General features: G+C 44.0%; 1 protein-coding gene across 2 annotated transcripts in view; it reads left to right on the top strand.

Annotated features, from left to right (window-relative positions):
* Positions 1-22,101, top strand: part of CENPK (centromere protein K) — a 48,178-nt gene that overhangs the window by 4,388 nt on the left and 21,689 nt on the right. For both annotated transcript variants that reach the window (XM_069962727.1, XM_069962726.1), the window contains exons 2-6: positions 2,127-2,153; positions 2,597-2,725; positions 8,807-8,866; positions 12,602-12,674; positions 15,641-15,687. In XM_069962727.1, coding sequence (XP_069818828.1) covers positions 2,127-2,153; positions 2,597-2,725; positions 8,807-8,866; positions 12,602-12,674; positions 15,641-15,687 — 336 coding nt within the window. The remainder of the gene's footprint in view (positions 1-2,126; positions 2,154-2,596; positions 2,726-8,806; positions 8,867-12,601; positions 12,675-15,640; positions 15,688-22,101) is intronic.

Here is a 22,101-nt window from a genome sequence, read left to right as displayed (position 1 = left end):
TTGAATATAGGGAGTGAAGGATACATCAGAGTCTAGCATAACCCCCAGACATCGAGCTTGATGCACAGGAGTGATGCTAGTACCACAGACTGAGAGTGAAATGTCGGGTTTAGGTTTGTTAGAGGGAGGGATTAAAAGAAGTTCAGTTTTAGAAAGGTTGAGTTTGAGGAACAGAGAGGTACTTAGTGTTAGAGATAGCAGATAGGCAGTCACTAGTATTTTGCAGGAAGGCAGGGGAGATGTCACGGGAAGAAGTGTATAACTGGGTGTCATCAGCATAAAGATGGTATTGCAGGCCAAACCTGCTGATGGTCTGTCCGATGGGGTCTGTATAGAGGGAGAAGAGGAGGGGACCCAGGACTGACCCCTGGGGAACCCCAACAGAGAGAGGTAAGAGAGAAGTAGAGCCCGAGAAGGATACGCTAAAAGTACGGTCAGAGAGGTAGGAAGAGAACCAAGAGAGAACAGAGTCCTTAAGACCAAGAGAGCTGAGTGTGGAGAGGAGAAGCTGGTGGTCCACCGTGTCAAACGCTGCTGAAAGATCCAAGAGAATCAGCAAGGAGTAGTTTCCTTGTGACTTGGCCTTCAGGAGGTCGTTTGACACCTTGGTGAGAGCAGTTTCAGTGGAGTGAAGGGATCGGAAGCCAGGCTGTAGAGGGTCAAGAGAGTTATCAGAGTGATAGCAGGTTAGGCGAGAGTAGACAAGACGTTCCAGGAGCTTAGAGATAAAGGGGAGATTGGAGACAGGTCGATAGTTGGCTGCACAGGAGGGGTCTAGAGATGGGTTTTTTTCAGTAGCGGGGAAATTACAGAGCGTTTGAATGAGGAGGGAAAGATACCAGAGGAGAGGGAGAGGTTGAATATTTTGGTGAGGTGAGTAGTGACAGCAGGAGAGAGGGACTGGAGGAGGTGAGAGGGAATAACAGCAGGAGAGAGGGACTGGAGGAGGTGTGAGGGAATACTTACCGATATATGCATAGTTTGGGGAAGACTTCAGTGCAAAAATTATTTTGACTGTGTGCAAGTTACTGGAATTTTAACAATCATTTTAAAATAATGGAGTCTGCACCCTGTCTTGTGTTGGAACCATACTCCAATACCCAGACTACACAGCTATCAGCAGTCCTGGGCATGCTGCTCTATCCTCTGCCTAGCTTCTAGGTTATTATGGGGTGTTATCCGACCTTACAGAACTGATGGCCTATATCCATGATGGAGAACTTGCAGCACTCCAGCTGTTGCAAAACTATAATACCTATCAAGCTAGGACTGCCCCAGGTATAGCTTTTACTGCCCCAGATATGATGGGAATTGTAGTTTAGGGTGCCTTCACACCTACCGGATCCACAGCGGATCTCACTTCTGCGGATTCGAAGCGAGAACCGCTGCGGATCCGGTACCATTCACCCCTATGATAGCACATATTCGCAGCGGGATTGACATCCCGCTGTGAGTATGAGCTTTAACCCCCTAACACCCGCAGCCCATCCGCATCCCAGCCTCCTGCAACTTCGCCGCTGCCCCCATAAGCCCCGGTATCCCCAGTCGCCGCCCGCACGCATCCCCGATCATCCCCGCAGCCAGCACGCATTCCCGATCGCCGCTCGCATCCCCCATCATCTCTGCAGCCCGTCCGCATCCCCGATCGCCGCCCGCCCGCATCCCCGATCTCTGCCCACAGCCCGCCCGCATCATCCCCGCAGCCCACCGGCTGCCGCCGAGAGCATACATTACCTGCACCTCGGCGCAGCTGCTAGGATGATGCGGGCGGGCTGCGGGGATGATGGGGAATGCGTGCGGGCTGCAGAGATGATGGGGGATGCGGGCGGCGATCGGGGATGCGTGCTGGCTTCGGGGATGCGTGCGGGCTACGGGAATGATTGGGGATGCGTGCTGGAGGCAATTGGGCCTGCGGGCGCCGGGGCTGATGGGGGCAGTGGCGGAGCTGCAGGAGGCGGGGATGCGGCGGGGCTGTGGGCGCCAGGGGGTTATAGCTCAATCCCGCTGTGGTGATTGGTGAATGGTACCGGATTCGCAGTGGATCTGGTAAGTGTGAAGGCACCCTTAGGAGACTAGGACGAGTTACTTTTTCAGGTTAAGTAATTATTATTTTTTTTTTTTTGCAGATTAATTTGGACGACCTTCTGGAAGAGGTAAGGTACAACTACACAGGTCTCATAGACACAAAGCCCGGAGAGGAATGTGCGGTAGTGTGGTCGTCTGAATATTTAGATACTGACCAATTTAAACTTTTTACATGGCCCTAGGACTTACAACAACAGAGGGGGTGTGAAACAGCTTTCTGCTAATACCAAGATATAAACCCAATAAAGTTTTAAAAATCACAAAACTGCTATATAAAATTATTATAAAAATGTTGAGGCTCTTAGCATACTATTTGCAGATAGCGTGTACCATCCCACCACGGTAAGGTGGCCTTATGTCTATATATTAGTGACAGGTACTCTTCAATGGGTTCATAAGGTTTCTTGTTTTTTTTTTTTTATCATTGGACAGAAAAGTGTAGTAGTCTATGCAGATCTGGCCATCAATGGTTAAAAAAAACAAAAAAAAACAAAAACATTTTCTTTTTTAGATGGAGCAGCTCGCAAGACACATGTCATTGTACCAGCATGATATCCCACCCAACTTACTGACACCTTCCATGAAAGGCAGTGAGGAATTGATTCAACGTTGTGAAGAAATCTGGGCAGAGATAGAGAAGGTAAGAAAATGTATAGCTCTGGAGACTTATCTTATAATACCCTTCTTGTACCACCTAGATGGGGTAAAAATGCTAGTTGTGTATCTTAGAAGTTGTTAATCTCAGCTCATTTGTCAGTTCTAGCTCTATCTGTTTCACATTTAAAAAAAACCTTTGTGTTCATTGAATCGTACTCATAACACAGTGTAGTTCATCACTTTTTATTTTCAGGGCACATGAGGTTTAAGAGTATATAGAAGGTAACTCATCTGCCCTTGTATAAGTGGCTTATAACCTATCATAATAGGTGATATAAGTGATCATAACCTATTTATTAGTATGAATTCAAATGCCTAAACTTTATCCTATCAATTACAAATGCAATACTGGGACTTGCATGTTTTATGCTGCTGGATTTAACCAAAATAAATAAATAGCTAAAATCTGCACCACTAAGTGTTATTCAGGGTTAGGCAAAAACTGAGTTGTAAAACCCACACCCAAACTGAGGACAAGAGTGGGCTGTTTCCAGTAGAGTAGCCATGTTTTTCTAAGCCTGGTTTATGTGTGAATGTACCCATACAGGTTGAAGAAATATGCAGTGAATTCTTAACTGCAATGATAATGGTATGTCCAAAGCAAGTGGGCTTTATACAAGGCTGACAAGCCTCTGATGGTATTAGAAAGATATTCAATATAGTCCAGTTAAATAACAGTACTAAAAGACCTACAACTCTCTTAGGGCTGGATGTCCTAAAAGCTTTGAATATAATTTCCTAGAACACCTTATCCAGAACATTACGTACGTTTAGTTTCCCTTTTGTTAACTTTTTGTTCTTGATATTGCCTATATATTCACTTACAACAAATACAGTGGTACCTTGGTTTAAGAGTAACTTGGATTGAGAGCGTTTTGCAAGAAGAGCTCACAGTTTTTAAAAATTCTAACTTGGTTTAAGAGCATTGCTTTGGTGTAAGAGCTCCCTGTACTGGGTGGAAGGGGGACTGGGGGAGGGGCATGGCCTGCATAGCGGGGTCTACAGCCCTGTACTCTGACCCAGGAAGTCTCCCTCACCTTCCAAATCATAACAGATCCACTGTAGTCTCTGTCATCACTTGTTTCCCATCCTCTCCATTCCTGTACAGTAACTTATAATATCAGATATTCAGCTGTTTCTAAATGTTTGTTTCATTTCTTTTGCATGTTATTCAGAATATAAAATCATTTTTTTTGGCGTATGGAACCAATTGTCTGCATTTCAATGATTTCTTATGGGAAAATTGATTTGGATTACAAGCACGGTCCCGGAACGATTTATGCTCGTAATCCAAAGCACCACTGTAATAAAAAATTAGTCTATTGTTACCAACACTTGCAGGGCTGGCAAGTACTTAGAAGCCCAGAAGTTGAAAAAAAGATGTTAAAATGTTCTTGGATAGCATCCCCATGATAGCACTAGAAGGAAACTTCCTTGTAAACTTACAGCTCAAATCTTTAGCTGAGTGGAAAGGAACATTTCATGTCTTACAGTTATTTACTTTAGAGGAACATCAAGTCATTTGGAATAAGGACAGAGATTGATGCTTGAACCATAATGTATGGTGTTTACAAGCAGGTGTGAATGACTCAATGTAGACCCATTTGCAATAGGTAAAAAACAGGAAGGTGGAAGAATTATTCTCTATGTCCCATAGGGAATCTCCAATAGAACAAGTGTTGATGCCCTGTCACATTCTGGTGCGGTCAATTTACTTTATGCATTCCCACCATTTTTCTTTTATCCCAGAGCACTGAGAGAAGGGAAGTCTAGTACTGTAGCTCCTGGTTCCCATTACAACTTATCATATCATAGAAGGCACCTGCCTCACATGACAGCGTTCCTGTTCCAGCCCTGCATACAGAGGTCAGTCAGCCTCATCTGTGAGCTGGTATGACTGAAAGATCCTAAAAGGCAAAGGCTTTTCAGTCTAGGTCATAAATTCATTGCTAAAGTGAGAGACCTACCTAAGAATCCATGTTACATCCTAACATCAGCGAAGCATATATCTTGGATTGAAAATAAGTACCTAAAAGTCCATGTAGCTGCCCTCAGTGCTTTTCTGGATTTAAAGAGTGAAGTAATTGAACAAATACTTATTTTGGCTCCGGCTATAATATGAAATATGATCTCTGAAATGGGCAAAACCTCACGAATGTAAATGGGGGAAAATGCTAGCACCAGCCCCTTCCCTGAACTCAGAATTTCCATGATGTTAGAGTACAAGTGTTGGCCTCAGAATGAAGAAAAATTCTTCAGACCTTCTGTCACTGAATATCCAAAAGCTATCTATACACCAGTGCTACCTTCAGGGTATACTGTGGCTACAATTAAAGGGAGAAACAAACGGTGTCATTGGTTGCATGTACACTCTCTATAGGTCTGTGTACACTGGCCCGTATGCGCCTTTAGATCGGTACTTAAAGCGACCCACAATCTCTCCCCCCCCATCCCCCACCCCCAAAACTGCTTGTACCGTCGGATAGCTGCTTTTAATTCAAGGTCTTTTCCAGTTCTGTTCGGCAGGTGATGCAGTTATTGTCCTAAAAAACAACTTGAATTTGAAGCCCTGTGTCAAATTGGCGTGGCCTAGAGTGTCTGTGCCCTAGGCCTGAGACGCCTCTCCGTCCTTCCTCCCCAGGCAGCATTTCTCCTATTCATCACTTGTCTGAACACTGCACATTTGTTGAATCGTTAAGACACCTGTGCAGTTTTCAGACAAATGATGAATAGGAGACTTCCTGCTCACGGGCATTCCTAATGGTTAAGAGGGTGGGGAGGAGGGACAAAGAGGCGGTGCAGGCCTAAGGCATGGATACTCTAGGCCATGGGTCTTCATGCGGCCATGCAGCCCTCCAGCTGTTGCGAAACCACAACGCCCATCATGCCTGGACAGCTAAAGCTTTGGATTTGGCTATCCAAGCATGTTGGGAAATGTAGTTTTGCAACAGCTGGAGGGCCGCAGTTTGGAGACCCATGCTCTAGGCCATGGCAATTTGACACAGGGCTGCAAGTTTACAAGTAGTTTTTTTACGACAATAACTAAATAAACTGCTGAACGGACCCCAGGACAGATCTTTAAGTAAAAGCAGCTATCCGACGGTGCAAGCTTTTTCTTGGGGGGGGGCAGATTGTGGGTACAGATTCGCTTTAAAGAGTCTTTACATCGCTCATTCACTTCCAGGCTGGGCTGCATGTATGATCCAAGGATCATCAGCAAGTCATGAGAATTAGCACTGTATCAGACCATCATATATCTTGTATTTGGCATTTTCATCTGCAAGTTGTCTTTTCTGAATGACCGTTTTGCAGGGAGGTGGGGACAGGAGGATAGGAAAGAAGCAAGTTTACAAAGTTTACAAAGATGTATTTCAAAATTTTCTATATTCACTACTATTAAGCTATATGCAATGTTTGTGCCTATATTATCTTCATATGAGTGAAAACTTACAGAACAGGACCCCTGTTGCAGAGTCTGCAAAGAAAACAACATACATCATTATTCAACATGTTCTGCTCTGCAAGTTTTCTAGTAAACAAAAAGTTGTCACTAAGCTTAGTGGATGACAGCTTAGCAGGAGGGATGGAGAAGAAGGAAGATAGTGGAGGTTAGAGTTTTTCTGATAAAGATATATTATAAAGTTTTTTTTCTATTCACTTGTACTATTGATCTATTTGCTAAACCAACAGTGCCAGTAATTTTTGGCCCATGCAATCACTGGGACCCCTGCAACTACTACAGTAAGGGTCTCAAGCTCCCCATTCCTTCCTACTACATGACCCCATTGAGGATGAACCTGAATGCAGCAGTGGTCAGAAGAACACTTTACTATTTTATCTAACCTGCTGATATGTCTCTGTAGAGTGCTGAGGAGGAACATACTTTTCTTCCCTAGATCCTTAGTGCTGTTTTCGTGGACTTTGTAATTTAATCTGTATGATAATGAGACAAACTGGGGGGCGAGGCTACCACTGATCCACCTCGACCGGCCCATCCCTCCTAATGAATATTCATGCCACGCTTTACAGTGATCAACACCGAAGTGACGTGACTGCAGAGCACTGCCCTAATATTCATCAGAAAGGCCGGGCCCGCTGGGGTGGATTGCCCCAGTGTGCCAAACTGCCTCAATAGCATATGGATTAAACCAAAAAGTTCCTAAAAATTGCGCTGAGGATGAAGGTAGGAAATCTACCTTCATCCTTACTGCCCTGTACACTGTATGGACACATCCCTGCTAATAGTTTCTCGTTAAACAATGGGTTGTTTTATGTTTCCACTTAAAGGTCAGGTATGGACTTACAGGAAAGTCACCTATAGATGGCGCCAGAGAAACAGTCATCTTCTTTTTGGGGTTGAGCTACTATTGCTGAATCTCTACAATAAGTACATGCCAAGAGATTGTTCTCATCATTCTCGCCACCATCCTTGTGAATGTTGTCCCTTTTAACATTTTCCCCCTTTAATAATTTCTTTCACCTTTTCTTCTAATGAAAACAGTTTGAGTAAGATACTGTTGAAAGAAAAACACCTGCCTCGATAAGACTGTAAACTTGTCATCACTCTGGACGGCTGCCTGAAATAGGTTAAGGGCTTTGGCTTTGTAGAATATATGTCCAGTGCATCACCGTCCAATTTCCTTTCTGGAATATTTTTTTGTAGAATAAAATAATTGTGAGCCAAATACTATAAAAATGATGTAATGTAATAAAATCAGTAGTATTCACAACCAAATCTGAACAGTGCTATTCTGCTTAACTTTTATAGATTCTACCATTCTAAGGAATAAATGTGAAATAATCGGCCATTTGTTACTTGTGCCCAAAGCTGGAAGCAGTCTGTAAGGTGAAGTGGGGTATTCCATCTCTGCCTGGTTCTTGGCATAGGCTCTTGTGATCCCCATTGAGCCTCAGATCTGTGCTGAATTGTCATGGTCCTTTACTGCAATATTCAAAACAGCAACGTTCATACTAGAGTCAGTGATCTGCAGTACCAAACACAACAAGGCCCATACGGACAGTGTTGTATCCCGTACTATAATAAAAGAAATACAGCTCTTCAGGAAGCAGCCCACCCCTATGTTATGCTAGATCATGGATGGTAGGGGCACAGCATGACTTGTATAGAAGGTGTAATACTACAGAAGTAATAGAAGTAATGACAAATTTTGTTTTGTTGAGGAAATTTGGCTTTTTCCTCATGGGGGTTTTACCTTTCTCTGGATTAACACTGCAGGGTAATAGGCTGAACTGGATGGATGGATGGATGTTCTGTTTCATCCTTACAACCATTGTGAAATATTATGTGTTGATAAATGGTAATGTCGCCCAAAAATCCTTCCTGACCTCTTTAAGGACCTATTGTAAAGAGAACTAATATAAATGTGTCCAACTTCTGTCACTATGCAAAAAGTTGGGTTTTGGACAAACTCGAACATAGCCAAGGTTTGCTCATCTGTAATGCTGACACATACTGTGGCGTAGTCCTGACAGACCCATCGGGGGGCATTTATCAATCCCATTCCTGAGGTAGATCTGCGAAAAGTCACAGATTTGTATGCAAACTAAGATCTGCTACTTTACGTCCTGCTCACCTGATGGGCAGGGAAAGAGCGTGGTAAGGCCATGAGAAGGCATGGCCTCCTCCTCCGTCTGACTTATCACCATTTACACCTGCTAGGAGGCATAAATCATGGGGAGAACCTACACTGTAAACTATAAAATATACCATGCAGTATTTTCTTTTTTGAATAAGTATACCTGTGTATGACAGATGACACTGTTTGCCTATACAGCTTTTATTAAAAATCTTACGAAAAACCTCCTAAAAATACCTTTTGGTTGTGCTGGAAATAACAATTTTAGATTTTGTATTCTGAATAAAATGAGTAAAGTGGTTTGATAGTTCCTTATCTATAGAGAAATCCAAACGAGCCCCTCTAAGACAGACTATATATTTTGTGCATTGCTCGACAGACATTGGGGAGGAAAAGAAAAACATATTGGCAATAATGGTTTATTCAACTGACTTCATATTTGCCTTTCATATTTGTGTTTTGCACAGTGCCAGAGCAAGCTCATGGAGATGGAGCCAGAAGTACCGCCGCCAAATTCTGATGTGGAGGTGAGACAACACACTATTAGAGGTACCAAAGTATTTTTATTCTGCTGTGAGAGGCAGGGAGAGGGCAGCAGCTAGTCACTCAGCGCGCAGTGTGGGGATGATTGACAGGCAAAGAGCCCACTCTCGTCACAATCGTGCTAATTGTCTCTCTTTAACCCTTTGAGGACCAGGCCCAAAATGACCCAGTGGACCGCGCAAATTTTGATCTTAGTGCTTTCGTTTTTCCCTCCTCCCCTTCTAAGAGCTCTAGCACTCTCAGTTTTCTATCTACAAGCCATGTAAGTGCTTGTTTTTTACAGGAATAGTTGTACTTTTTAATGGCGTCATTCATTTTACCATAACATGTATGATGGAATTCCAAATATATTATTTATGAAGATATAAATAGGTGAAATCGTAAGAAAGAATGCAATATGGTAACGTTTGGGGGGTTCCTGTGTCTACGTAATGCACTATATGGTAACAGCGACATGATACAATTATTCTATAGGTCAGTCCGAACACAACCATATGCAGGTTACACAGATTCTCTAATGTTATATATATTTTTTTTATATGAAATCCTTTTTTTTGGCAATTAAATATTAATAAAATGGGCCTATTGTGATGCTTATAACGGTTTTATTTTTTCACCTATGGGGCTGTATGGGGTGTCATTTTTTCCGCCATGATCTCTAGTTTTTATTAATACCATATTTGTGAAGATCGGACGTTTTGATCACTTTTTATTGATTTTTTTTAATATATAATGTAACATAAAATCGGTAATCTGCGCACTTTTTTCCCCTCTTTTCGTGTGCGCCGTTTACCGGTCGCAATGACGCTTGTTATATTTTAATAGATCGGACAATTACGCACGCTACGGTATATTATATGTTTATCTATTTATTAATTTTTATATGTTTTATTTATATAATGGGAAAGGGGGGTGATTTAGACTTTTATTGGGGGAGGGGTTTTGGGGTAGTGTGTTAGTGTTTTGAACTTTTTTTTTTTACACTTTTGAAGTCCCTTTGGGGGACTTGTACATAGATTAGTCTGATTTCTACACTGATGATTGCTATGCCATAGGCATAGCATTGATCAGTGTTATCGGCGATCTGCTCATTGAGCCTGCCTGTGCAGGCTTAGAGTAGCAGATCGCCGATCGGACCGCACGGAGGCAGGTGAGAGACCTCCTGCAGTCCGTTTTACCGATCGGGACCCCCGCAGTCACACTGCGGGGGTCCCGATTGGTAAGTGACAGGGGACTCCCCCTGTCACTTACACTTAAACGCTGCGGTCGCGCCGCGATCGCGGCATTTAAGGGGTTAATGACACGCGGCAGCGCGATCGCTGCAGCGTGTCATTACCGGTGAGGTCCCGGTAGCTCACTGCAGCCGGCCCCCACCTCCTATGAAGCGCGCTCCGCTCCGGAGCGCGCTTCATAGCGGGAATAACACCCATGACGTAAGGTTACGTCATGGGTCGTCTGGGGACAGACTTCCATGACGTAACCCTACGTCCAGGGTCGTCTAGGGGTTAAGTGCCTGGACTCTGTGCTCGTTAGTGTGCAGCAGATTGCACCACACCGAACCCCTATAAAAAAAAAAAGAGGTGCTGTGTCAGTGTATCCAGGGGTGAGCAAACCTACTACCCTTGGCCACGGCAACAAGTGCCCTAGTGGTGCTTCAACAACTAGTCCAGCCGCATAACACCTGCCCTCCTGGGTCACTGCATATGTACAGCTCAAAGAATTATGTGTAAACAAAGACTAATATTGTCATTGTAATCGCAATACCAGTGCAATGGTTGTTGTGAAAATTACATTCTTGTGGACTGACAGGTAATTGTTGGAGACAAGCTGAAGGTCCTCTCTTCTGGCCACTACCAGCGCTGTAGATCTGCCAAGCTCTGCTACATTTTTTTAAGCTGGCCGTATAAATAAGATAGCTATTGACCAAGCATGCATGTTTATCTAGATGGGGAGAGGGGGACGAAGTTCCTGCCAGACACCTGACAGCAGCTTATGTCTCAGCACTGTGCTTGTTAATATCATGCATGTGCAGTCCTTATTTCCAGTGACATCTCTCATGGGGAGAAATTCAGACGTCAACATATATTACGACTTATTCATAACACATATGTGTGTGCCCTTGGCATGGAGGGCACAGTCATGATATGAACCTTTCTATAGATTGCGGGTATATCTTACTAGCGATACATATTGGAGTTGCATGCAGGAGACCATACTACAGCTCTATACATTACCGTATGTCAGAGACTATCTCCACAGAAGGCATATGGAGTCTTAGTAGTGCCATAAAAAAAATAACTATAGCTCTCTGGCTAGGGTTCTGTATTGAAGGTTTTATGCAGCTGTAATCTGGCCATGTGTTGTCCCCATTTTGTCCATTCCTCCACAATAGAGGCTGCCCCTTTAAAAGATTGCCCCATTGTATCACTTAGCCTTCCACGCATCCATGCCATTTACCAGTCCTAATGCTGACTCCTAGGGCTGGGCGATTAATCAAACTAATTCAGTGAATTCACTTAATTGAATCATCATTTAATTTGAAAATCAATTTTATTTTCTTAGAAAATCGTAAATTCAATAAAAAGAAAAAGGGCGCTTTGACCTGCAGGGGGAGCAGTGGCGGTTACTGGCAGCCTCCAGCTTGACCACAGAGTGTGACTGTGCCCGGTGCAGCAGGCTGATCCTCCTGCAGGTCAGAGCGCTCCCTGCTGGATGCAGTGCTGCCTCATCTGCACAGTGGAGATCCCCACCGCCTGCACCAAGGAGATGCATGCACACAGCAGATCCCTGCTGCCCGCATGCAAAAGCAGGAGCAGCAGCCTGGCACTGAGGAGCCCCTGGAGCAGGAGAGACCCAGAACGGCATCACCATAGAGTGTTCAAGCCCAGCGTGGCACCCCACCCCTCCTACCAAATAACTGCTATTAGTCCTCCCTATTGCTACTGCCACTACTGCTACTACTACTCCCACTACTGCTTCTACTACTAATCCCACTACTTCCGCCACTACTACTACTACTCCCATTACTGTTGCTACTATTACTCCCACTACTGCTACATTCCTTATCTACTGCTACACTCCTCATCCACTCTGTGCCTGTACTACTATACCCATCATCATTAGAAAAAAAAATTGGTTTAAATCAAGTTTATTTTAAATATATTCCACCTTAATATCTGTATTATAAAATAACAACTTTCATTCTGGCCACTAGGCCTAACCGTATCACTTCCTGTTCTGTAGTGATCACTTTTTAGCAGTCTCCTCCTTATCATTACAGGCAGAATAACAGGGTAAGGTGACGCCAGTATATAAAATAAGAAGGGATCAGGTCATTCATGATAGGTGATGGTTACAGACCCTGACCATTAAAAACTTTTGTGACATGTCAAGTTTTTTCTAGTGGCAGGAGTATTCCCATCTCATAAAGTTACTGTATATTGCTATGATATGCCATTACTTTATGGTCCTTCCATGTAGTGCTTGGGATATTACTATTTCCTGTGTAGCTGCTTATGTAGGAAGAATAAGCAGGCTTTGGCGACTTCCTCCCACAAAATCAGCTATTCAGCGTGGGTCTCAGCTCAAATAGATTGTCTCAAGGATATAACCAACCTCTTATCCACAGTATAGGTAATAAGTATGTGATGTGTGCAGGGCCCACCTCTGCAGTTTGCCCCTATGTGCGCTCAGTGTCTTATTTGTATTTTTATTTCTAGATGTTTTTCCTCATGATGAAGGCAAAGGCCCTCACAGCAGAGTCTGAGCACTGGCAAGAGACATCACCTGACAGTAAGTATTTTACTTAAACCTCAAAGGTTGAAACATTGCTATGTATGCTGCCATGCTGGAATAAAAAGACCTTTTATATTTAATTCCTTTCCTGGGATGCTGTTGCCTTTTGTTTGGACTAGTAAGTATTTTACTGACACGCCATGTAAGGTTTCCAATGATAAAAGCAAAAGGTTTTGGGTCACGGGCTGAAAACTGTAAATCATTTTATTTTAGCTGTATAATTTATGGGTATGATGAAAAACACACTGCACCTGCACTAGCCTCCTGGACAGCCGTATAAGCTCAGATGCCAGTACCATATAGAGCTGTCACCTGCCCTTTAGGAAACTAGTGCAGCGTGTGTCAATGGAGGAGGCTGATGGACATGTCTTACCTCGATCTGTGGACATTTTTTTGGTGGGTGCAGTGACCTAAGACATGGTTACCAAGGGGCATGTCTTTACACATACAGAAGCCAGTGGAAAACTTTTAAAAATGTTATATTAGTAAGTTAAACATACTAATTTTTATCACACCTTTGTTAACATTAGACCTAAACTGGCCAACCTCTATAAATTGTATCTAGAGAAAACTTGCTGCCCATAGGCCAGAGACATAAAATGAGGTTTGTTTCCCCCATGTACTGTATATTTCTACATACAGTTAACGGGTGGGAGGTTGCTGCCCGGCACAATCGCGGTTACAGCAGCCTCTGCAGAGGGAGCGGTGTCTGCTATCACTGCTCGCACTGCTTCTGTACATTACATGGGGGCAAACAAACCCCCTGCTTTGTATAGCTGCAGTGCTAGAATGGAGCAGGGGATAGGATTCCTGCAGTATGTGTCAGGAACTGCTGGATTTAAAGCCTGGCAGTTCCCAACACAAGCATTGGTGGCAGCATGGGTCTGTGTCACCCCTTACTACTGCTACTAAACAGAAGTGTATATGTGAATAAAAAAATACATATGTTTATAAAGTTATACTACAAAGTAATATAGCTTTATTAAAAAATGTAGAGTGGTGCCTTGGATTACGAGCATAATTTGTTGTCATACAAATCACTCTTAAACCAAAGCAGATTTTCTGAATAACATGTCAAACAAATGAAACATTTAACAGTGACAGAAACCTTTCTATACAGTAGTGTGAATGACTGTATGAGTGTAAGTGCAGCCATATTATAGCTGCAGTGTGTATAGCGGAGTGTAAGTGCAGGCACATTATAGCAGGAATGGAGAAAATAGGAAACAAGGGCTGACAAAGACTGCAGGGAGCATTAAGGAATGAGCAGGACAGATGTGGGCCGATAAATGCGGCGCTCTCTGTCCGGGGAGAGAGGGGTTACAGCTATGGAGAGATTACCTTGGAAGGTGAGGGAGAGTTCCTGGGTCAGAGTACAGTGCTGTAGACCCCGCTATGCAGACCATGCTTCTCCCCCACTCCCATTCCCACCCAGTACAGGGAGCTCTTAAACCAAAGCAATACTCTTAAACCAAGTTAGAATTTTGAAAAACTGTGAGCTCTTCTTGCAAAACACTCTCAATCTAAGTTAAACTGAGATACCACTGTACTATCGATCTCTAACAAATAGGCTAGAATAGAGAAGCAGCAGGACTGCTGTCAGATGTCTGTGTGGTCACATGACATGACCGTAATGGGGAAAGGTGTGTTCAGCATGGACCAATCAGGAAGTGAGAATCACAGAGCTATGCAGGAGGATGTTACAGAAACTTCTCTATACAGCAGTGTGTATAGCTGAGCGCAGGCACATTATAGTAGCAGTGTGTATATGTGAGTTTAGGTGCAGGCACATTATAGCAGGGATAGAGAAGATGGGAAACACAAGGGCTGGCAGAGACTGCAGGGAGCATGAAGCAATGAGCAGGACAGATGTGGGCACAGTATAGCAGCACTCTCTGTCTGGAAAGAGAGGGGTTACACCTATGAAGAGATTACCTCCACAGTCCTGTCCTCTGATGTAAGCCCCAACCTGAAGTGGAAGTGCTATGATTTGGAAGGTGAGGGAGACTGAGAGAGTACAGTGCTGTAGACCACGCTAGTTACTATTTTCAAAAACTGTGAGCTCTTCTTGCAAAGCGCTCTTAATCCAAGTTCCTCTTAAACAAAGATACCACTGTATTGACAACTGTAACAATTTCTCAATTTCCTTGCTGTCTGTGAAATCAGGAGTGCTTAATAATAATCCTAGGTGTGCAGGCATTTCTACCATCCCTGTACAATATTTGCCTTTTTTTATAAATGTGTGTTATATAAGGTAAATACTTGTGTTTGCAATACGTTTTGACACCCCTCTGTTATTCCTCCTGGAAATGTATGGTACAAGGTGTTACCAGTTTGGGGCTGTATCCCCTTCCCACTGACATTGTCCAATAAGTGCAGTCTGTGTTGGGAGATGCCCAGTTGAGAAGGTGAAGTTAACTCCTAGTTGTCGTTTTATTCACACTTTCCCCATAGGAATAACAGAGCTGTATGCTATTAGGGGCAGGTCAGGGCAGCTGACAGCTTTTCTTGAGGTTTCATGTGTGTTTTTATCCTCTGCAGGTCACTTTTTTTCCTACTGTTTCCATTGAGCGCTGGCAGCTTGTGATGACCTCAGCGCAGTTAACCTGTTTGCCATATACATAAATATGCGGAGAGAGTAATGGCTTTTATTGAGGCATGGGTTTCATCACCTCCCACCATTTAAGTGATTGCAAATGAGAATCCCATTAATCAGTTTTTCCCTGTCCATCCTGAATGCTGGTTTGGAAACTCCCGGCTACCTGCTATAGAGGAGAGGCTGGGGTGATTGAAATCCTTAATTTCTTTGTCACGTCCAGCGCTGCGGCTGGTGCTGTCATTCTTGGCTCCAGAGCAGCGCTCCTGATTTCACAGACAGCGAGGAAATTGAGAAGTCGTCTTCTGTCAATATGTTGCCACGGAAACCAAAAACATTAACCGCTATTTATTTTTATGTTTCTTAGTAATCTCCAACAACCAGGATATTCTGCTAGCCGCTGGAAAAGAAGAGGTAACCATCTCATTGGATTTCCCATAAGCAGCCTGCTTTATTGGCAGCCTCGCCTAAGGAAGGATATGAAGCGTTTTTTGCTGGTAGAATACTTATTGATTAGGTTGTCTTTTCCACAGGATCATTTCTATAAGTAGAAGCTGACACGGCCCCCGACTCCTTGTAAATTACCCAGAAAACATACTGTGCTGGCTGACGTCAATGTTGTAGCTGGCTGTAGTGTAACAATGCAACATGACACATTAATGCCATATTTTCATGAGCTCATGTCACAGTTCATAAAAATAGAATTTTCTTTTATTATCACTGGAAATAACCTGATGAAACCTGTGACCCGGCAGAGGCTATGATATCATGCCTTTTATTCCCATTGTGCTAGCCCAGAATTTATTCACTATTAGTTCGAGTTACTTTACCTTCCCGGCAGGCACATCTTTGCAGCTGGTAAGATCAGGATTCAGAAGCTCCTGCCCCGGGTGTTAGGTTTAATACAGAAGCACTGGGATTCTTGTAAGTCAGCAGCGCAACATGGGAGGTTCCAAAAAGCTGATTTTAAAAGAGTTATCCAAAGATGGCATATTCTTTACTAGATCATAGGGGGTCTGACTCCCGGATCCGTGACCATCAGGTGGTTAAAGGGCCACAGTGTATGTTAAAGTTTTCTATCACTTTTATGCTTTTAGTAGGGGTGGTACAGGGCTGTACAGTATTGCTCTATGCAGGAGCAGTACCTTGTGCTTTCACAAGTAGTACAGTAATTTAGGTAAACATTGAAGAGGTTGTAGCACTTGCACAAGTGCCGTGACCCCCTTCAAACAGCTGACTCTTGGGGTGCTGGGATTCGTACCCTGCTGTTTTAATATTGATGGTCGCTCCTGAGGATAGTACAAACATTTTGTTGTACAATTCTAGTGATCTTTAACATTGAGTGCCTACAATTCACTATATGCAAGCACAGCACAGGGAAAGTTTTTAGATATCTCTGTGGCAGGATTTAGTTGTAGTTCACCCAGTAGCTATTCTTCCTATATATATATAATATTATATTAGATGGTCATTCTCCTGCCACTATCATTAGGTTCAGATGACTTTTATCAGTGAATGGGCATTCATTTTACTTTTATGCCTTTCAAGACTTGGACAACTTGCTGACGTGTCCTTACACTGACTGGCACAGGCTCTATTAAAGAAGAAGTCCGGCGGAAATTTTTATAAAGTATTGTATTGCCCCCCCAAAAGTTATACAAATCACCAATATACACTTATTGTGGGAAATGCTTATAAAGTGCTTTTTTCCCTGCACTTACTACTGCATTAAGGCGTCACTTCCTGGATAACATGGGGATGTCACAACCCGACTCCCAGAGCTGTGCGGGCTGTGGCTGCTGGAGAGGATGATGGCAGAGGAACACTGAGGGACACAGGGCACTGGAGGGACACTGAACATCCCTCTGCCATCATCCTCTCCAGCAGCCAAAGCCTTCACAGCTCTGGGAGTCGGGTTGTGACATCACCATTTTATCCAGGAAGTGAAGCTTTGATGCAGTAGTAAGTGCAGGGAAAAAAGCACTTTATAAGCATTTCCTGTAATAAGTGTATATTGGGGATTTGTATAACTTTTGGGGGGCAATGCAATACTTTAATAAAAAATGTCACCTTTAACTTCATCGCCCCCAACATAGTCAGCTGGTGACAATGTTTAGGTCATGGGCATATATACAAGTACTGCACTGCACACCACGCTTTTTAGGACAAGTAAAAGCTTGTATATCTTCAGACATAGTCACTACCTTAATACATTCCCACTATTGAAGTAAATGGGACCCATGCCAGCCAGTGCATGGATACGTCAGCATCCCATTTTAAGAGCTATGCCTTGGAAGGTACAGTGGTAATGTGATCTTTTCTCTACTTGTAGGTGTCATAGACAATAGGTTTTCACTGCAAACAGCTTTGTTATTTTCATGAAGGGGTATGCAGCTAGCAGTCAAAACTGAGCATTAGATTAGCAGATCCCATGGCCTTTAAATTAAAGAAATCTGTTTCCTGATTGGACGTATAGATTTTGCTGGAGATGAAACAGGATTATTCCTGGTCATGAGTCATTACCTCTAGGAGTTCTGACATCCTTAATGGGTCTCACCACATCAGACGTAAAAGCCGTCTTAACGGTGATTCCAGAATAGAGCAGTAACTAGGTGGCTCATGACGTCAGTCAGAATTCCTATTGTATGGATAATTGGACATATTTCCTTTTGGTTTATGTACTGCTGACAGATGTCACCATCTCTATGGTGAATTTATACTGTGCTCAAGCTAAAGAGGAAAAGTTGATTATATTTAACCCCTTCACGTCAGCCATCTGTATATATACGTTCCTATTGCACATGCCCCGTGCAGTAGGAATGTACATATACGTTCCGGCTTTGACGGGGCTTTGTGATGAGAACGGGATCGCTGCAGGGACAGCGATCCCGCTCTCATCTGAGTGAGGCACCGGAGATAATGAGGATCAGCTGCGATCCCGCAGCTGACCCCCATTAACCCCTTAGTGACCGCCGAAACGGCGGTCACTAATGGGCCCGTGCCGCCGCTGTATTTCATCTCCCCCCACCGTGAATCCACGGTGGGGGGAGATGAAATAAGTAAAAATCAGACCCCAGATCAGCCCCCTAGTGCCCCAGTCACTAACCCCCCCTCCCGCGGCGGCCATCGGATCCAAGATGGCCGCCGCGATCACTGTGAACAGACTAATGTCTGTTCACAGTGATCAAAAAAGAAAAATGAATGAAAGCCCCATGCTCTCCGCCACCGGAGGTAGCGGAGAGCATGGGGCAGTCATCGGGACCCCCCCTGTGGGGTCCCGGTACAAGCGATCAGCGGTATATACTATATACCGCTGATCGCTTGTGCCATGTGCTCCAGGCACTTTTTATCCCCTGTCACCATGAATGATTGGTGACAGGGGATAAAAAGTGATGTCCCCCCACCCCCCAAGTCGCCCCCCAGTCACCCCCCCTTCCCCATATACTCACCGGATCCACGGAGCTCCTTCCTCTTCGGTGTCCTGGCTGGTTATGAAGTGCGCATGCGCTCCACAACCAGCCAAGCTCTGAAAATTTTAAGTGACAGAGACCAATTTGGTCTCTGTCACTGAACTATGATTACTGTGATAGAAAATATCACAGTAATCATAGTAATACAGTGAAAATGAATGTATAAAGTACAAAAAGTGACAAACATACAAAAAAATAAAACACACTTTTTATTATAGTAATAATTGCAGTTTACTCCCAAATTACCCCTAACCCCCCCCCCCCCCCCCCCCCCAGATTACCCGTAACCACCGCAGGTTGCCCGTAACCACCGCACGTTGCCCGTAACCACCCCAGGTTGTCCGTAATCACGTCAGATTGCACGTAACCCCCCAGATTACCCGTAACCACCGCACGTTGCCCGTAACCACCGCACGTTGCCCGTAACCACCACACGTTGCCAGTGACCCCCTCCAGATTGTCCGTAATCACCCCAGATTGCCTGTAACCACCCCAAATTACATGTAACCACCCCAGATTAGCTATAAGCACTTCACTCTATCCGTAACAATTCTAGATTGTCTGTAACCCCTCCAGGTTGCCCCTAACCACCGCAGGTTGGGCATAACCACCCCAGATTGCCCGTAATCATGCCAGATTACATGTAACCCCCCAGATTGCACGCAACCACCGCAGGTTGCCTCTGACCACCGCACGTCGCCTCTGACCACCGCACGTCGCCTCTGACCACCGCACGTCGCCTCTGACCACCGCACGTCGCCTCTGACCACCGCACGTCGCCTCTGACCACCGCACGTCGCCTCTGACCACCGCACGTCGCCTCTGACCACCGCACGTCGCCTCTGACCACCCCACGTCGCCTCTGACCACCCCACGTCTCCTCTGACCACCCCACGTCTCCTCTGACCACCCCACGTCGCCTCTGACCACCCCACGTCGCCTCTGACCACCCCACGTCGCCTCTGACCACCCCACGTCGCCTCTGACCACCCCAAATTGCCAGTGACCCCCTCCAGATTACAGGTACCCACCTCAGATTACCTATTAGCACTTCAGTTTATCCGTAACCACCCCAGATTGTCCGCAACCACCCCAGATTGTCCGTAACCACAGCAGGTTGTCCGTATTCACCCCACGTTGCCCATAACCACCCCAGGTTGCCTCTAACCACCCCAGGTTGCCTCTAACCACCCCAGGTTGCCTCTAACCACCCCAGGTTGCCTCTAACCACCCCAGGTTGCCTCTAACCACCCCATGTTGACCGTAACCACCTCAGACTGCCCGTAACCACCTCTAGATTACCCGGAACCACCCCAGACTGTTCGTAACCACCCCACATTACCTGTAATCTAATTTTTTTTATTGTATTTTAGTAACTGCGCTATTCTAATAACTGTTACTAGCTGCGGTTTTGCTCCAGCAAATTGGCGCTCCTTCCCTTCTGAGCCCTGCTGTGTGCCCATACAGTGGTTTATGCCCACATATGGGGTACCGTTGTACTCAGGAGAACCTGCGTTACAGATTTTGGGGAACATTTTTTCATTTTTCATTTTTACTGGCCAATTTTGAATACTTTCCTCTAATACCTGTGGGGCCAAAATGCTCATCCTACCCCAAGATGAATTCTTTGAGGGGTGTACTTTCCGAAATGGGGTGACTTTTGGGGGGATTCTATTCTGTAGACACTACAGGGGCACTACAAAAATGCACCTGGTGCTCAGAAACTTCTTCAGAAAAATCTGCAGAGAAAATGCTAATTGGCGCTCCTTCCCTTCTGAGCCCGGCTGTGTGCCCATACAGGGGTTTATGCCCACATATGGGGTACCGTTCTACTCAGGAGACCCTGCGTTACAGATTTTGGGGTGAATTTTCTCTCCTGTTCCTCGTGAAATTGAGAAATTTCCAACTAAAGGAACATATTATTGGAAAAATTCGAGTTTTTCATTTTTACTGTCTACTTTTGAATACTTTCCTCTAATACCTGTGGGGTCAAAATGCTCACCACACACCAAGATGAATTCTTTGAGGGGTGCACTTTCCAAAATGGGGTGACTTATGGTGAGATTTTACTCCGCTGGCACTACAGGGGCACTGCAAATGCACCTGGCGCTCGGAAACTTCTTCAGCAAAATCTGCAATGGAAAAGCTAATTGGCGCTCCTTCCCTTCTGAGCCCCGCTGTGTGCCCATGCAGTGGTTTACGCCCACATATGGGGTACTGTAGTACTCAAGAGAACATGTGTTACAAATTTTGGGGTGCTTTTTCTCTCATGTTCCTTTTGAAAATGAGAAACTTTAATCTAAATGTATATATTATTGGAAAATTTTAATTTTTCATTTTTTTTACAGCCTAATGGTGAATACTTTCCTCCAGCCCCTGTAGGGTTAAAATGCTCATTATACCCCTAGATTAATTCTTTAAGGTGTCTAGTTTCCAAAATGGGGTCACTTATGGGGGTTTCCAGTATACAAACCTCCTAAATCAACTTAAAATAAGAACTGGTCCCTAAAAAAATAAGTTTTGGAAACTTTCACTAAAATGTGGTAATTTGCTGATACATTTCTAACCCCCGTAACACCCTAAAAAAGTAAAATATGTTTATGAAATGAAGCCAGAATAAAGAGGACATATTGGTAATGTGACTTAGTAACTAATTTATGTAATACAACTTTCTTTTTTTAGAGGCAGAGAATTTCAAAGTTCATAAAATGCTAATTTTTTCAATTTTTCATGATATTTTGATGTTTTTCACAAAAAACACACAAAGTAGTGACCAAATTTTGCCACTAATATAAAGTGCCATATGTGACGAAAAAACAATCTCAGAATCGCTAGCATACGTTAAAGCATCACTGAGCTATAAGCGCATAAAGTGAGACAGGTCAGATTTTGAAAAATGAGCCTGGCCTTTTAGGTGCAAATAGGCTTGGTCTTGAAGGGGTTAATTAAACAAATGGACAGATTACTTTGAGTATTTCCTATGTGTTCTGTTCAGTTTCCACTCATGTCACCTTGAAGATATGGAAACTTTATAATTATCTTCCAAATATTGGCAAAATGTAGGTTTAGCACCATAGTGCCAGGTAGATCTTTGTAGTGGGATATATTAGTTCATGGAATCATTTAAAGGAGTATTCCAGTGACTATTTTTTTTTTTTTTTAATGGTGTAACTTTGTAATCTAACTTTACTAAAGAAAATGTAAATATATATTTTTGCTTTTACACCTTTAGGCTATGTTCACACTGCGTATGAGTCCGGCCGCATTTGGTACGCCACCGTACATGTGTGGCTGAAACTACGGGCGTGAAAAATCGACATGCGGCCGGATGCGTACGAACCGCGAACATACGCCCGTA

Source organism: Dendropsophus ebraccatus, chromosome 3 (assembly GCF_027789765.1).
Source record: "Dendropsophus ebraccatus isolate aDenEbr1 chromosome 3, aDenEbr1.pat, whole genome shotgun sequence".
Classification (NCBI taxonomy): Eukaryota; Metazoa; Chordata; class Amphibia; order Anura; family Hylidae; genus Dendropsophus; species Dendropsophus ebraccatus.
This window is presented reverse-complemented; position numbering and strand designations above follow the sequence as displayed.